At 46.6% G+C, this 14,291-nt stretch overlaps 1 protein-coding gene across 6 annotated transcripts in view; it reads left to right on the top strand.

Annotated features, from left to right (window-relative positions):
- Positions 1-14,291, top strand: part of ZNF329 (zinc finger protein 329) — a 47,805-nt gene that overhangs the window by 1,372 nt on the left and 32,142 nt on the right. Inside the window, exons 2-3 of one of the 6 annotated variants that reach the window (XM_062177449.1) lie at positions 7,489-7,624; positions 8,352-8,543. The exons of 1 other annotated variant lie outside the window; for it this stretch is intronic. In XM_062177449.1, the coding sequence (XP_062033433.1) occupies positions 8,384-8,543 (160 nt within the window). In that variant the 5' untranslated portion in view covers positions 7,489-7,624; positions 8,352-8,383. Of the gene's footprint in view, positions 1-5,003; positions 5,135-7,488; positions 7,625-8,351; positions 8,544-9,212; positions 9,343-14,291 lie in introns of those variants that run through there. 4 more of the 6 variants (XM_062177452.1, XM_062177451.1, XM_062177450.1 and 1 more) reach the window with 4 other exon arrangements.

Below are 14,291 nucleotides of genomic sequence, written 5' to 3' on the forward strand. Positions count from 1 at the left end.
AAACAGTCTTGATTTGGCGTATGTACTCAGAGACCTTGCAGATGCTTTTTATTCTCACAGCATTTCTCGGATTTTCCCCCGCCTTGGGTATTGTAGCTAGAACACTGTCCTCAATGAATGAGTAATGTGGCCTCTTTTCTGTATTTAAACTTTAAAAAAATATTGACATTACACAGCCCTGGCTGGTGCCAGAGAGCCATGTCACAATATTCATGTTTACTAACAAGTATTCTTGTTTTATATGTAAATGGGATGCATCCAGTCGTTCATCCCCAAATTTGATGGAAGCACTTAATACAGAAGTAAGCTCTTCGGAAGTACTTTTAATCATTTCTTTTCTGGTGTAGGATGAAAACATGATTTTTCAGTTGACAGATGTTTTTAAATAAGTATTGATTTATGATTTTAAGTAAGATTGACTCATGAAAGCCATCTTGTCATAACTTAACTGCATACTCCTCTGACTTAACAAATTTACCATACTATCTTTACTCAACTGCCCACTATTGGATTAGACAGTGTTTGATTATGAATAAAATATATAAAACTATAAATTGGCCAAAACCCTTATGGTGGCTGGTGGTGTTCAGAGGAATTATAGATTAGCTGTGTGAATCACAGGCTCACAGTTTGGTCTTTACCCACCATTCTCTTTCTTTCTTTCTTTTTTTTTTTTAAGATTTATTTTATTTATTTAAAAGACAGGGTTACAGACAGAGGTAGAGACAGAGAGAGAGGTCTTTCTTCTACTGGTTCACTCCCCAAATGGCCACAACAGCCAGAATTGAGCTGATCAGGAGCCAGGAGCTACTTCTGGGTCTCCCACATGGGTGTAGGGGACTTGGACCATCCTCACTGCTTTCCCAGGCGCATTAGCAGGGAGCTGGATCAGAAGTGGAGCAGTCAGGACTTGAACTGGTGACTATATGGGATGCCGGGCACTGCAGGCCAGGGCTTTAACCCACTGTGCCACAGCGCTGACCCCTGGTCTTTGTTTCATTACAAAGAACATCTCAGACTATTCTATGGGAAGGGAAGACACATTTTAAAAGCTTTTTTTTTTTTTTTAAGAAAAGAAGAGAGATGTCCTTCCATTTTTAAAATTTGAGCTTCCAGGACACCTTTCTGAACTCCTCAGAGCTTGAGAACTTAAGGGTGGAGAAGTGTGGATAAATTAATCCATGCTTTACCTGTGTTAATATCACAGCTGTTCCTCAGAAATTATTTGGTTTGTTGATTACTGCTACTTGTTTGTTTTTTGCCAGTTTTCCAAATACCAAAGGTAAGGTTGACATCCATAATCTATCCTGAACATAGCACATGAGGAAAGGTAGAGAACATGAGTTCTGAATAGAAGCGACCACAGACAGCTTCCAAAAACTGGTCTGCTTCAAAGAGGAGTGCAGAAGGTACACAGTGCAGGAAAGATCTCTCTGAGGCAGATTGGAATAGCCCAGGTCATATTCTTGGACCCTGTGTCTGCTAGGGTCTGTTTGGTTGTGAATCATTGAAAACCCAAGTAACAAATACCATTTTCTCACAGAATAGAAGATCTGCAAACAGGTAGTTCCTGTTACTGGTTAAATTACCCACTGGTGTCATGCATGAATGGGTTCCCTTTTGTTGCCCTAGTGTGGGGGTATCTTGTTCTGTAGCCATTAGCATCTAGACAAAGAACAAGCCATGGAGTGGGCATGTGGGGCAGTGATTAAGATGCTACTTAGAGGGGATGGCTTTGTGACTTAACGGGTTAAACTGCCGCCTGAGATCCTGGCATTCCATATGGGCACCAGTTCCAGGTCTGGCTGCTCCGCTTCTGATCCGGCTCTCTGCTGATGTGCCTGGGAAAGCAGGGGAAGATGGCCCAAGTACTTGGGCCCCTGCCACCCACATAGGAGACCTGGGTGGAGTTCCAGACTCCTGGCTTTGGCCTGGCCCAGACCCAGCTGTTGCAGCCATTTTTGGAGTGAACCAGGAGATGGAAGATTGATTTCTATCTCTCCATCTTTCTCTCTCTGTAACTCTGTCTTTCAAATAAATAAAAATAAATCTTAAAATACTACTTAAAGGTTGAGGATGGCCCAAGTCCTTGGGCCCTTGCAACCCATGTGGGAGGCATAGATGGGAGTTTCGGGATCTTGGCTTTGGGCTGGTCCAGCCCTGGCCATTGTGGACATTTGGGAATGAACCAGTAGGTGGAAGATACCTACTCTCTCTATCTCTACCCCCACACACTCCCCCCAACTCTACCTTCAAATAAATAAGTCTTAAAAGAACAAGCTGCTTGGGGCACCATCTCATATTAGAGTGCCTGGATTTGGGTCCTCGCTCTGCTTCTAATTCTGGCTTTCTCCTAATGCACACCCTTAGAGGCAGTAGGTGATGGTTCATGTAGTTACATTCCTGCCACTCATATGGGAGACCCAGATTGTTATGGGCTCCTGGGTTTGGCCTTGTTGCCCTGGCTGTTGTGGGCATTTGAGCCAATGGATGGAAGAATAGAAGTCTCTCTCTCTCTCTCTCTCTCTCTCCCTCTCTCCCTCCCTCCCTCCCTCCCTCTCCCCCTCTCTCCCCCCTTTCTCCTCCTGCCTGCCTCCCTCCCCTCTTCCTCCTCCCGCTTCCTCTCTCCTCCCCTCCCTCACTCCCTTTCAAATTAATGAAAATAGATACGTTTAAAAAATTAAAAATAAGGTATCTACACACTTCCTGATGGTCCTGAATATAATTTCAATGTTTCTGTTTAAGAAGTTGATCTTTTTTTTTAAAGATTTATTTATTTAGTTGAAAGTCAGAGTTACACAGAGAGAGAAGGAGAGGCAGAGAGAGAGAGGTCTTCCATCCACTGCTTCACTCCCCAATTGGCTGCAACGGCCAGGAGCTTCTTCCAGGTCTCCCACGCTGGTGCAGGAGTCCAAAGAATTGGGCCATCTTCTACTGCTTTCCCAGGCCACAGCAGAGAGCTGGACCAGAAGTGGAGCTGCGGGGTCTCAAACTGGCACCCATGTGCCAACACTGACTCCATTCATATTCTCCAGTATGAATCACCTTGAGGAAGTGTTCTGTATGTAGGCTCTTCCATACTGATTATTCACACAGCATTCCCCATCCCCAGTATGAGTTCTCTGATGTCACACCATATGGGCTGACCTTGTCTAAAGCTTTTCCTGCAGTGTCTACATTCATGAGAGAAGAGCAAGTGTAAAGTCTTCCCCTGAATGATCACATTAATAGGGGTTCTCTCCTTTATAAATCCTTAGATTCATGGTCATTCCTTAAAAAGAATATCCTAAATTCATTACAAATAGTTTCTCACAAGCACAGGTTATCTCATACTGAGTAAGGGACAATTTGTGCCTACAGTCTCCACATTAGTTACATATATAAGATTTTTCTCCTTTATGAGTTCAAAGTGTACTGAAAGGCATCTTTCTCAATGCTCTCCCACACTCAACACTTCCGTAAGTTTTGTTAGTAAAATGGCACAGTCCTGACACCATCCTAGGCTCTAGCCACCCACCATTGTTGGAAGCCAGGTAGCCATAAGGCCCAACCACTGGTGTCAGCCCCACCTCCATCCTAATGGGATTCACTGCTCCTGCTTCCCTGCCCGCCCCCTGGCAAAGTTTTAAAAGGACCTATTCCTGAACAGGTGGCCCTCTCTCTCTGTCTCTTGATCTCTCTGGATCTCTCTCCTGTGCTCTCCTTCCTCTTTTCCTTCTTTGCCCCTACCCTCTGGTCTGTTGGGTTTTCCCAATAAGCCTTTTCCCTTACTCTGATGTTTGGTGTGTTTGGTGGTGGCCTTACAGCTCAGATAGGCTGATCTCTGTTCAAAGGCTTCTTGGCACTCACTACATTTTTATAATTCATCTGAAGTCAGAAAGTATATACCTCAGTGAGAGATTTTTCACATTGAGGGTTTCTTATGTTCTGTAGAGTTTGTCTCCTATACAAATTCTCTTGTGCATATTCCTTACATTTAAATGGTCACTCTCAGGGCTGTCTGCAGCATATGGAGTAAACCCCCTGTCTGCGACACCAGCATTCCATATGGGCATGCCAGTTTGTGTCCTGGCTGCTCTACTTCTGATCCAGCTCCTTGCTAATGGCCTGGGAAAAGCAGTGTTTGGGCCCCTGCCACCCATGTGGGAGACCTGGATGAACCTCCTGGCTTCGGCTTGGCTCAGTCCTGGCTATTGTAGCCATTTGGGAAGTAAAACAGTGGATGGAAGATCTACCTCTGTTTCCTTCTCTGTAACTCTTTCAAATAAATAAGTCTTTTTTTTAAGGCATTCTCTTGCATAATTCTATTGAGGTTTATGCTACATTTGATTTATTTAAAGGCAGACACAGAGAAAGATTTCTTATCTGCTGGTTCACTTCCAAAGTGGCCACAAGAGCCGGAGCTGGATTTTTAGGCCAAAGCCAAGAACTGGGAGCGCAATCCAGGTCTTGCACCTGGGTGGCAGAGACCCAAGTACTTGAGCCATTTCCATTGCCTCCAAGGTGCGAGGGAACTGGAATTGGGAGCAGAGCTGGGAGTTGAACCCAAGCACTCAGAAACAGGATTCCCCATTACCCCCCCCCCCCCCATGCTTAACTGCTGTGCCCATACTCAGTCTTAATCCTATTTGATTATATAAATCCAATAAATGGATAGCACAATCAATCCAATAATGGCAATAAAGCACATATTGTCAAATGTTAATCTAGGGCCTGAGTGTTCACAGTTTATAAAGATTTCTGTATGTTTGAAAATATTCTTAGGAAAATGTTGTAGGAAACTAAGGGCAATAAATTTAATGTTTTTGACGTTCAGACCTCTTTGAAGCAGCCACCCCTCAGCCGTTTCTCAACAGATTGTCTCTAAGCCACTCACTCTTCCTTAAATTAAAAAATAGTCTGGGGGCCAGCGCTGTGGTGCAGCAGGTTAACGCCCTGGCCTGAAGTGCCGGCATTCCATATGGCAGCCGGTTTGAGTCCCGGCTGCTCCACTTCTGATCCAGCTCTCTGCCGTGGCTTGGGAAATCAGAAGATGGCCCAAGTTCTTGGGCCCCTGCAGCCACGTGGGAGACCCAGAAGAAGCTCCTGGCTCCTGGCCTCGGATCGGCGCAGCTCCGGCCATTGCGGCCAGTTGGTGAGTGAACCAACAGATGGAAGGCTTTCTCTGCCTCTCCTTTCTCTCTGTAACTCTGACTTAAAAAAAAAAAAAAATACTCTGGAGGCAGTCATTTAGCCAAGCAGGACACTGGCCTCCGGGGCCCTATCAGAGTACCTGGGTTTGATACCCAGATCTGGCTCCTGGGCCCAGCTGCCTGCTGATGCGACCGTGGGAAGCGTGGTAGGGGCTCAGGTGGGCTTGGGCCGTCCACATGCGAGAGCTGCACTCAGTTGGCTTCTGGCTCCTTCCTACCTGCACCCCACGGTTCGGGTGGGAGCTCGCTCGCTCTTTCTCTGCCTCTCAGATGAATGAAAACTCAGAACAAAGGCACAATTCTGACCTGAATCCCTAGGGCGACCGGAAGTTTCAGTCAAGGGTAGTTACCTGCCGACTCTTGGCCAGGCTCATTGTTCTGCGGGGTATCTTGAAACCAGGCGCGGCGACGGGTTCTGGTCTGCCTGATGCTGGAGTCTGAACACCGCGGACAGGGTCACCCCAAAGCCCTGCGACTACCATCTCGCCCGAGCACCTTGAAGACCTCGCTATCGAGATCCCGCGCCATCTCCCCGCGCGGCCTTCTGGGAGATGTGGCCGCCGGGAGTGCGCGTTCACACAGCGGGTTGCGCGCATGCGCCACGGGGTGGGGGAACGTGGGGTTGGTGGCGGGCGCCTGCCTTTGGTGCGGCTGCTTAGGCCTATCCGCTTGCTATAGCTCATTTTGGTATCAGGCCTGCCTAATTATTCTAACCAGATAGGTACTTTGGACTCCCTCCCCCGCCCATGTTACCTGTAAGTCATTTTATTCTGGGAGCAGAGGATGTCTTGGAAATAAAATCGCTATAAATCCCTTTGGTAATTTTGTGAAGGTTGGTATTTTATAAGGTTGATATATTAATTTAAGATTTTCTAATTAGGAATAATATTAACCTAAAGGTTATTAGGTTATTAATGTTATTATTAGGTTAATATTTATGTAAAATAATATTAACCTAAATACCTTTGTATTCTAAACATATTATGTCTGGAATAACATTTTTAAAAAAAAAGATTTATTTATTTTATTTGAAAGAGTTACAAAGAGAAAGAGGGAGAGGGAGAGAGAGAGAGAGAAAGAGAGGTCTTTCAACTGCTGGTTCACTCCCCAGTGGCCACAATGGATGAGAGCTGGGCCGATGTGAAGTCAGGGGCCAGGAGCTTCTTCTGGGTCTCCCACGCGGGTGCAGGGGTTCAAGGACTTGGGCCATCTTCCACTGCTTTCCCAGGCCACAGCAGAGAGCTGGATCGGAAGTGGAGCAGCCGGGACTCAAACCGGCGCAATCTGGGATGCCGGCACCACAAGTGGTGGCTTTACTTGCTATGCCACAGCAGCACTGGCCCCATGTAATAAGATTTTATATTTTCTTCATAAAGAACCTTTGCTACTTTTGCTAATTCATTCCCAGTTACTCCCACTATCATTATTATGAATGATATTCTATTGTAATTAGACTATTTTTCCAATTTGCACTTCAAAATTGTGAGGGATTTGAAACTGCAGAGAAGTTTGGAGAACAATAAAATATATGAAGTACAAAGATGATGCCCATGTATTATCATTGAGGTTTTTACCTGTGTTAACATGGAATCAACTTTTGAATTTTTTTTACATCACAGGTATACCTGGGGTTCCCTTTGTCTCTTCCTGGTCTATTTCCCTCCCTCGACTTAGGTGCCACTTCCTCAAGGTTGGGGATAGCTTTCTGTTTTTTTAATTATTATTTCCTATGTATCAATTTCTATATACTATATAGATTTTGTTTTTTTTATTGCCACATTATATTTTGTGGATAAAAGCACATTTTACTTTTTGCATGCAGTTTGTCTTTTGGAGAACTGACTGCTTTGTGTGCAAGCTACTCCTTGGCTTTCAATTTTTATTTATTTAAGAGAGAGCAATAATCTGTTCACCCCCAACTGCTCACTATGGCCAGGGTTGGAGCCAGGAACTCAATCCAGGTCTCCTAATGGGTGGCAGGGATCCAATGACTTGAGCCATCACTTGCTACCTCCCAGGATCTTCATTAGAATGAGGCTGGAGTTGGGTATTCTTTTTTTAAGATTTATTTGTTTGAATATTGGAGAGAGAGAGAGGAGAGTGAGAAAGAGAGGGAGAGGGAGAGAGAGGGAGGGAGAGACTGACTATCTGCTGGTTCAGTCCCCAAATGACTGTAATAGCAGGGGTCAGGCCAGGCCACAGCTAGGAGCCTGGAACTCTATGCTGGTCTCTATCCTGGTCTCCCACAAGAGTGGGAAGGATCCAAGCATTTGTGCCATCTCTGCTGCTTTCCCAGGTACGATCAGGGGGCTGGATCAGAAGTAGGGCAGCTGGGACTCAAACTGATGCCCATATTGGATGCCGGTGTTGAAGGCAATGGCTTACCTCACTATGCCACAATGAGGGTCCCTTGATCTGCATCTTGAACCCAGGTACTCTGATGTGAAGTGTGGGCATTTAACCAGTGCATTAACTGCTAGACTAAACACCAGCCCCAGTCCTTTTAACTGCTATATATTGCTCCATTGAATGTACCACAATTTCTCCCTCTGTCACAAATGTTTAGGCTTTCAGTTTTCCCATACTGCAAGTTGAGTAACTATGGAAAGAATGAAAATAATGTACAGTTTCCATTTAACTGGCTGTTACTACTATAGAGAAAAACTGTAAAGACTTTGTTTGTAGTTCTCACATCCAGGTATTTTAACAAATTCAGGTACCTTCTGGTTATTCTGCCTGTCAAATGCCCTGAGTAAAAATGCTAACCAGTGCTTGTTTCCCAACCAAACATAACTAAAACACAATAAAATGCTCCTAAAACACAATGGCCTCCTGTAAGAACTAAGCTTTAAGAGTGTGTCAGATGTTTAAAGCGTCACTTTGTTCCCTAAATAACATTGTCGCTAACAATGACTTTGAATGTTGCAGTGTTGCACTGTGATGGCTGTTGTCACTTGCTTTGCTGCCTTCATGATTTTATTCAATGCTTTTTTCAACTTGTTGGACACTCATTATGCAATACTAAGAAATCGCAAAGAAAAACATAAAAGACACTGCGGGGGTGAGCATTTTAATCAGTAGTTAAATCTCCACTTGGGACATCCACATCCCATATCTGAGTGCCTGGCTCAAGTTCTGGTGTTTACACTTGCCATCCAGCTCTCTGCTGTGGCCTGGGGAAGCAGGAGAAGATGACCAAGTCCTTGGGCCCCTGCACCCACGTGGGAGACCTGGAAGAAGCTCCTGGTTCCTGGCCTCAGATTGACCCAGCTCCGGCTGTTGCTGCCATCTGGGGAGTGAATCAGTGGATGGAAGACCTCTCTCCCCCTCTCTCTCTGCCTCTGCCTGTCTGTAAGTCTGCCTTTCAAATAAATAAATCTTAAAAAAATCTATTGGTGGAGAGTCTGAGAATTGCCATCTCCTTCTTGACCAGGGCGGGGATCCCCGCTCAACACCCTCAGGGCCTCTCTGGGGGTTCCCCCATCCTCTGATTAATGTTGATGGTGGGCACATGGGTTATTTATTTTGTACTCACCTGAGTTTTATTATTGGAATAGTTTTGTTTTATAGACATGTATACAGATTTCATTTCAAACCATATTTCCTGCTGCTTACTACTAGCCCATATGTTGATTTTTCTATAACATTTGCATTATTAATCTTCCATCTAAAATCCTTGCTTCACTGTCTAGTCTAAAAACGTGCAGTTTGTTTCAGCTTCAAAATAGAGTGAGGTGTACTTTGCGGAATTTACCATATTTGTCATATTTTTGGGCAAATTATTCAGTAAATAAAGCTAAAGCGCTGCAATAAAACAGCTTCGGGTTAAAGCGTGATAGAAACACCCGTGAGCCCACGTCGCTGTGACGCCGTGACCTAGTAACAAATGAGCAGGAAGCGGGCAGGGACGCCGAGCGCGGCGGCCTCCGGCCCCTCACCGGGTCCCGCCGGCAGCGGGCAGTCCGGACGCCGCCGCCGGCCGCAGCGCCGCGAACGACGCGCACATCCGGGTCCCGGGGCGCGCCTGCGCACTCGGCGCGAACATGGCCGCCGCCGGCCGCCCGCGGTGAGTGGGTCTTCGCCCCCGGCTTCATCGGCGTCTCGGGTTCCTCCAAGAGGGCGACGTGGGAGTGAAGGGTGCGGAGTCCTGGTGAGGCGGTGGGCGGCGCGTCCGCACGCGAGTTTCGCGCGGGTTTTCTCCAGGGCGCGGCTCTGGCTCGGGACGCCGCTGTCCAGGCGGGCGTGGACGCCCCGGGCGGGTGGGATCGTCCGCGCGAGGCTGTGGTGAGAGGGGCTCTGCCCTTCGCCGTGGCTTCCGCGCCCGAATCCCGCGCGGGTCTTGTCACGGCTTTGCGGGGCCCTGCGCGGCAGCGCCCGCGTCGCTGGGTCCCTCACGGCGCCGCCGGTCTGTGCGGGCTTCCGCCGAGTCCCGCAGGTGTCAGGGCACCTGCTCCCCTTCCCCTCTCGGAGAGTCGCGAAGTCGCGTTCTGCTGCCGCTCTTCCCACCTGCTTAGCGGCCCTGTGTTTGACTTATTTCCTTAGTCCACTCACCGCCGCGCATAGTTTGTAATAATGATTTTCATACGTGTAGACAAACTGGAAAAAAAAAAAAAAAAAAAAAAAAACTCGTTCACTGACCGATCTTGTGGCGACCTGCTAACGTGCTTCGTGTTTGATGTGTCTGGTTATCTTCCCTTTTGTCTATCCTTCTAGCCATCCATTCATTCAGCTTTTTTTGGGAAATGTTTCAATGTAAGTTGTAGGTAGCACTGTTGCTGTGGATACTTTCTCATCAAATGCCTAACTATGCTTAACATGAATTAGAGTTCTTTATAGCCTTTTAACACTTTTGGACGCAGAACTGACTTAGAGGGAAACGCACAGGTCTATTGGACCGCTGGATGAGTTTTGACGAGTATAGCCTAAACTCTTACCAACCTCATAGTCACCCTAGAAAGATCCCTTACTATTTGGCAGTTAACAAATGCAATTTGTAGGGACGTGGGCCTGTAAAAATGTGTATTGAACACCAAGCATTAGTCTGTTCCTGCACTTCCACAACAGCAACTTTTCTCTGTCCTTTTGTCCTCCTCACCCAACCTTTTTTTTTTTTTTGACAGGCAGAGTGGACAGAGAGAGAGAGAGAGACAGACAGAAAGGTCTTCCTTTTGCCGTTGGTTCACCCTCCAATGGCCGCCGCGGTTGGCGTGCTGCGGCCGGCGCACCGTGCTGATCCGATGGCAGGAGCCAGGTGCTTCTCCTGGTCTCCCATGGGGTGCAGGGCCCAAGTACTTGGGCCATCCTCCACTGCACTCCCTGGCCACAGCAGAGAGCTGGCCTGGAAGAGGAGCATCCGGGACAGGACCGGTGCCCCGACCAGGATTAGAACCCGGTGTGCCGGCGCCGCAAGGCGGAGGATTAGCCTAGTGAGCCGCGGCGCCGGCCCCAACCTTTTATTTTGAAGTTTCCCACCTAAAGAAAAGCTGCAGGAATAGTTTAGTGAGCACTTGTAAAATTTAGATTCTCAAGTTTTTGCCATATTAACCTTACTTTTGTTTTCTCCCTGTGTCAAGTGCACAGATGCTTTTAATATTTTACATAAACATTTCCCCACCGCGGGTATGGCACAGGAAGGTGTGATCCAGTTATATATTTATATACACATTTTTTAGCTGAATTACTGAAAGTATATTGTAGACATTACACTTCATCCTGAAATGTTTCTGCCTTGATCTCCTAAGAGTAAGAACGTTATTGAACAAAACTACAATATTATTATCATTACACCGAATGACTTTTTTATTCATAAAGAACTCTTGTCGAATATGCACACTGTATATAGCTAGATTTTTTTTAAAAGATTTATTTATTTATTTGAAGGGCAGAGTTACAGAGAGGCAGAGAGAGAGGGAGAGGGAGAGGGAGAGGGAGAGGGAGAGAGAGAGAGGGAGGTCTTCCATCCACTGGTTCACTCCCCAGATGGGCACAACAGCTGGAGCTGCACTGATCCAAAGCCAGGAGCTAGGCTAGAGATTCTTCCGGGTCTCCCATGCAGGTGCGTGGGCCCAAGGGCTTCGGCCATCTTCTGATGCTTTCCTAAGCCATAGCAGAGAGCTGGATCGGAAGTAGAGCAGCCAGGACTCGAACCAGTGCCCATATGGGATGCCGGCACTGCAGGTGGCAGCTTTACCTGCTTTGCCACTGCTCCAGCCCCTGAATTTTTTTGACTCAGGAGCCATGTGGATCCATGTGGATCCATGTAGTTGTCATGTCTATTTGTCTCCTTCAACTCCTGAATGGCACTCTCCTTTCCATGACATTGATTTGTTTTAAAAAGACTCAGTTGATTATTTTGTAGGTTACCACTCAGTGTTCACTTGGTATTCTAATAATTAAGCTCGGTTCTCTATCTTTGACAGAAAATTACCTAAGTGAAGTGATGTCGTCGTCGTCCTCCTCCTCCTCCTCCTCCTCCTCCTCCTCCTCCTTCTTCTTCTTCTTCTTTTTTTTTTTTTTTGATGTCCTTCTTGGTATATCAAAATCAAAAGGCACATGAGGTTGGTGGTGATCGGATTTGGTCCTGTGATAAGTGCTATCTGCCAGGGTGCTCCACTACTCTCCTCTTTGTTGTTAGTAAAGCATGCTTGGGGTGGTACTTTGAATTCCTTGTTATTTAAAAATTTTCTTTTGGCCGGCGCCGTAGCTTAACAGGCTAATCCTCCGGCACACCGGGTTCTAGTCCCGGTTGGGGCGCCAGATTCTATCCCGGTTGCCCCTCTTCCAGGCCAGCTCTCTGCTATGGCCCGGGAAGGCAGTGGAGGATGGCCCAAGTGCTTGGGCCCTGCACCCGCATGGGAGACCAGGAGAAGCACCTGGCTCCTGGCTTCGGATAAGCGAGATGTGCCGGCTGCAGCGGCCATTGGAGGGTGAACCAACGGCAAAAAGGAAGACCTTCCTCTCTGTCTCTCTCTCACTATCCACTCTGCCTGTCCAAAAAAAAAAAAGTTTAAAAAATATTTTTTTTCTTTTAATCTTCTTTTCAGTTTTTAAAAATATTTTATTTATTTGAAAGACAAGAGTTACAGAAAGAGTTAGAGATGAGGAGGAGGGCTGTCTTCTATCATCTGGTTCACTCTGCAAATGGCCACAAAGGCCAGAGCTGAGCCAATCCAAAGCCAGAAGCTTCTTCTGGGTCTCCCATGTGAATAGAGGGGCCCAGGACTTAGGCCATCTTCTACTGCTTTTCCAGGCCATGGCAGAGACAGGGATTGGAATTGGAGCAGCCAGGACTCGAACCGGCACCCACCTGGGATGCCAACACTGCAGGCCAGAGCTTTAACCCACTGTGCCACAGTGCCAGCCCCTCTTCTGTTCATTTTGATATAGCCGTGTGTTTCACATTTTTAATGTTTATGCCATTTAGGTATTGTTTAAAAAACTCTGATAACTCAGATATTTTATTCTAACCATTTTCAGGGTTTTCTTCATATTTAGATCTTTGATCCATCTGAGATTCTTAAGTATATGTATGTATGATTGTTTAAACTAGAATTTGTAATTTGTCATTTTAAAAAAGCATTTAAGGAAATAATTATTTCTGCTGACTTGAGGCTACCTTTACCACCTTCCAAACTGTCATATGCCTTCAAATCTATATGGGACTCTGTCCTCCCCTTATCTTCATAGGGCTGCTTGATTACTAGAACTTTAGAAGGAACCTTGACTTTAGTAGAGTTGTTGCCAGCTCTCCTACTCTCCCCCACCTTTTAAAAAAGATTTATTTATTTACTTATTGAAAGAGTGAGAGAGAGATCTGCTATCCATGGGTTTACTCCCTAAAGGCCCACACAGTTGGGGTTGTGCCAGATCCATCTGAGTCTCCTGCAGGAGTGGCAGTAACCCAAGTACTTGGGCCGTCACCTGCTGTCTTTCAGGCACATAGACAGGAAACTGGATTGGAAGTAGAGGGATACTAGCTCTCAGGCACTCTCAGACGGGATGTAGGGTTCCAAGTGGCAGCTTAACCAACTGTGTCACGATGGCTGCCTTAAAGAAGTTTTAAAATATTTTATATTTTATTTGAAAGACGTAGAGACGGGGGCTGGTGCTGTGGTGCAGCAGGTTAAAGCCCTGGCCTGAAGCGCCGGCATCCCATATGGACGCCGGTTCTAGTCCTAGGTGCTCCACTTCCGATCCAACTCTCTGCTATGGCCTGGGAAAGCAGTGGAAGATGGTCCAAGTCCATGGGCCCCTGCACCCACATGAGAGAACCAGAGGAAGCTCCTGGCTCCTGACTTCAGATCAGCTCAGCTCCGGCCACTGTGGCCATCTGGGGAGTGAACCATCAGATGGAAGATCTGTCTCTCTGTCTCTAACTCTCTCTGTAACTCTTTCAAATAAATAAAATAAACCTTAAAAAAAGAAAAAAAAAAAAAAAGGAAAGTAGAGACAGAGACTGGCAGAGAGAGTCTTCCTTCAGCTGATTCATTCCCCAAATGCCTGCAACTGTTGGGGCTGGGCCAGGCTGAAGCCAGGAGCTGGGAACTCAGTCTAGATATCCTACATGGGTAAGCAGGATCCAAGTGCTTTACCCATCAGCTGCTGCCTCCCCAGATGCACATTAGCAGGAAGTTGGAATTGGAAGTAGAGCTGGGACTTGAATCCAAGCACTCTGATATGGGATGTGGGCATCCCAAGCACTGTCTTAACTGCTGAGCCAAATGCCCACCTCTTTAATGTAATTTTCTTGTAATATTTATTATTTATTTATTTGAAATGTGGAGTTACAGTGGCAGAGGCAGAGAAAGAGATTTTCCATCCACTGGTTAACTCCCCAAGTGTCTGCATAGGCTGGAGCTGAACTGATCAAAGCCAGGAGCCAAGAGCTTCTTCCTGGTCTCCCCTGTGGGTGCATGGGTCCAAGGACTTGGGCCATCTTCCAGTGGTTTCCCAGGTCACAGCAGAGAGCTGGATCAGAAGTGGAGCAGCTGGGACTTGAATCAGCGGAGCCAGCACCCATAAGGAATGCTGGCTCTGCAGGCGGTGGGCTTTACCCACTACACCACGGTACCAGTGCCTATATAAAGCATATAAGTTTTA

The sequence above is a fragment of the Lepus europaeus genome, chromosome 19, assembly GCF_033115175.1.
Source record: "Lepus europaeus isolate LE1 chromosome 19, mLepTim1.pri, whole genome shotgun sequence".
NCBI lineage: Eukaryota > Metazoa > Chordata > Mammalia > Lagomorpha > Leporidae > Lepus > Lepus europaeus.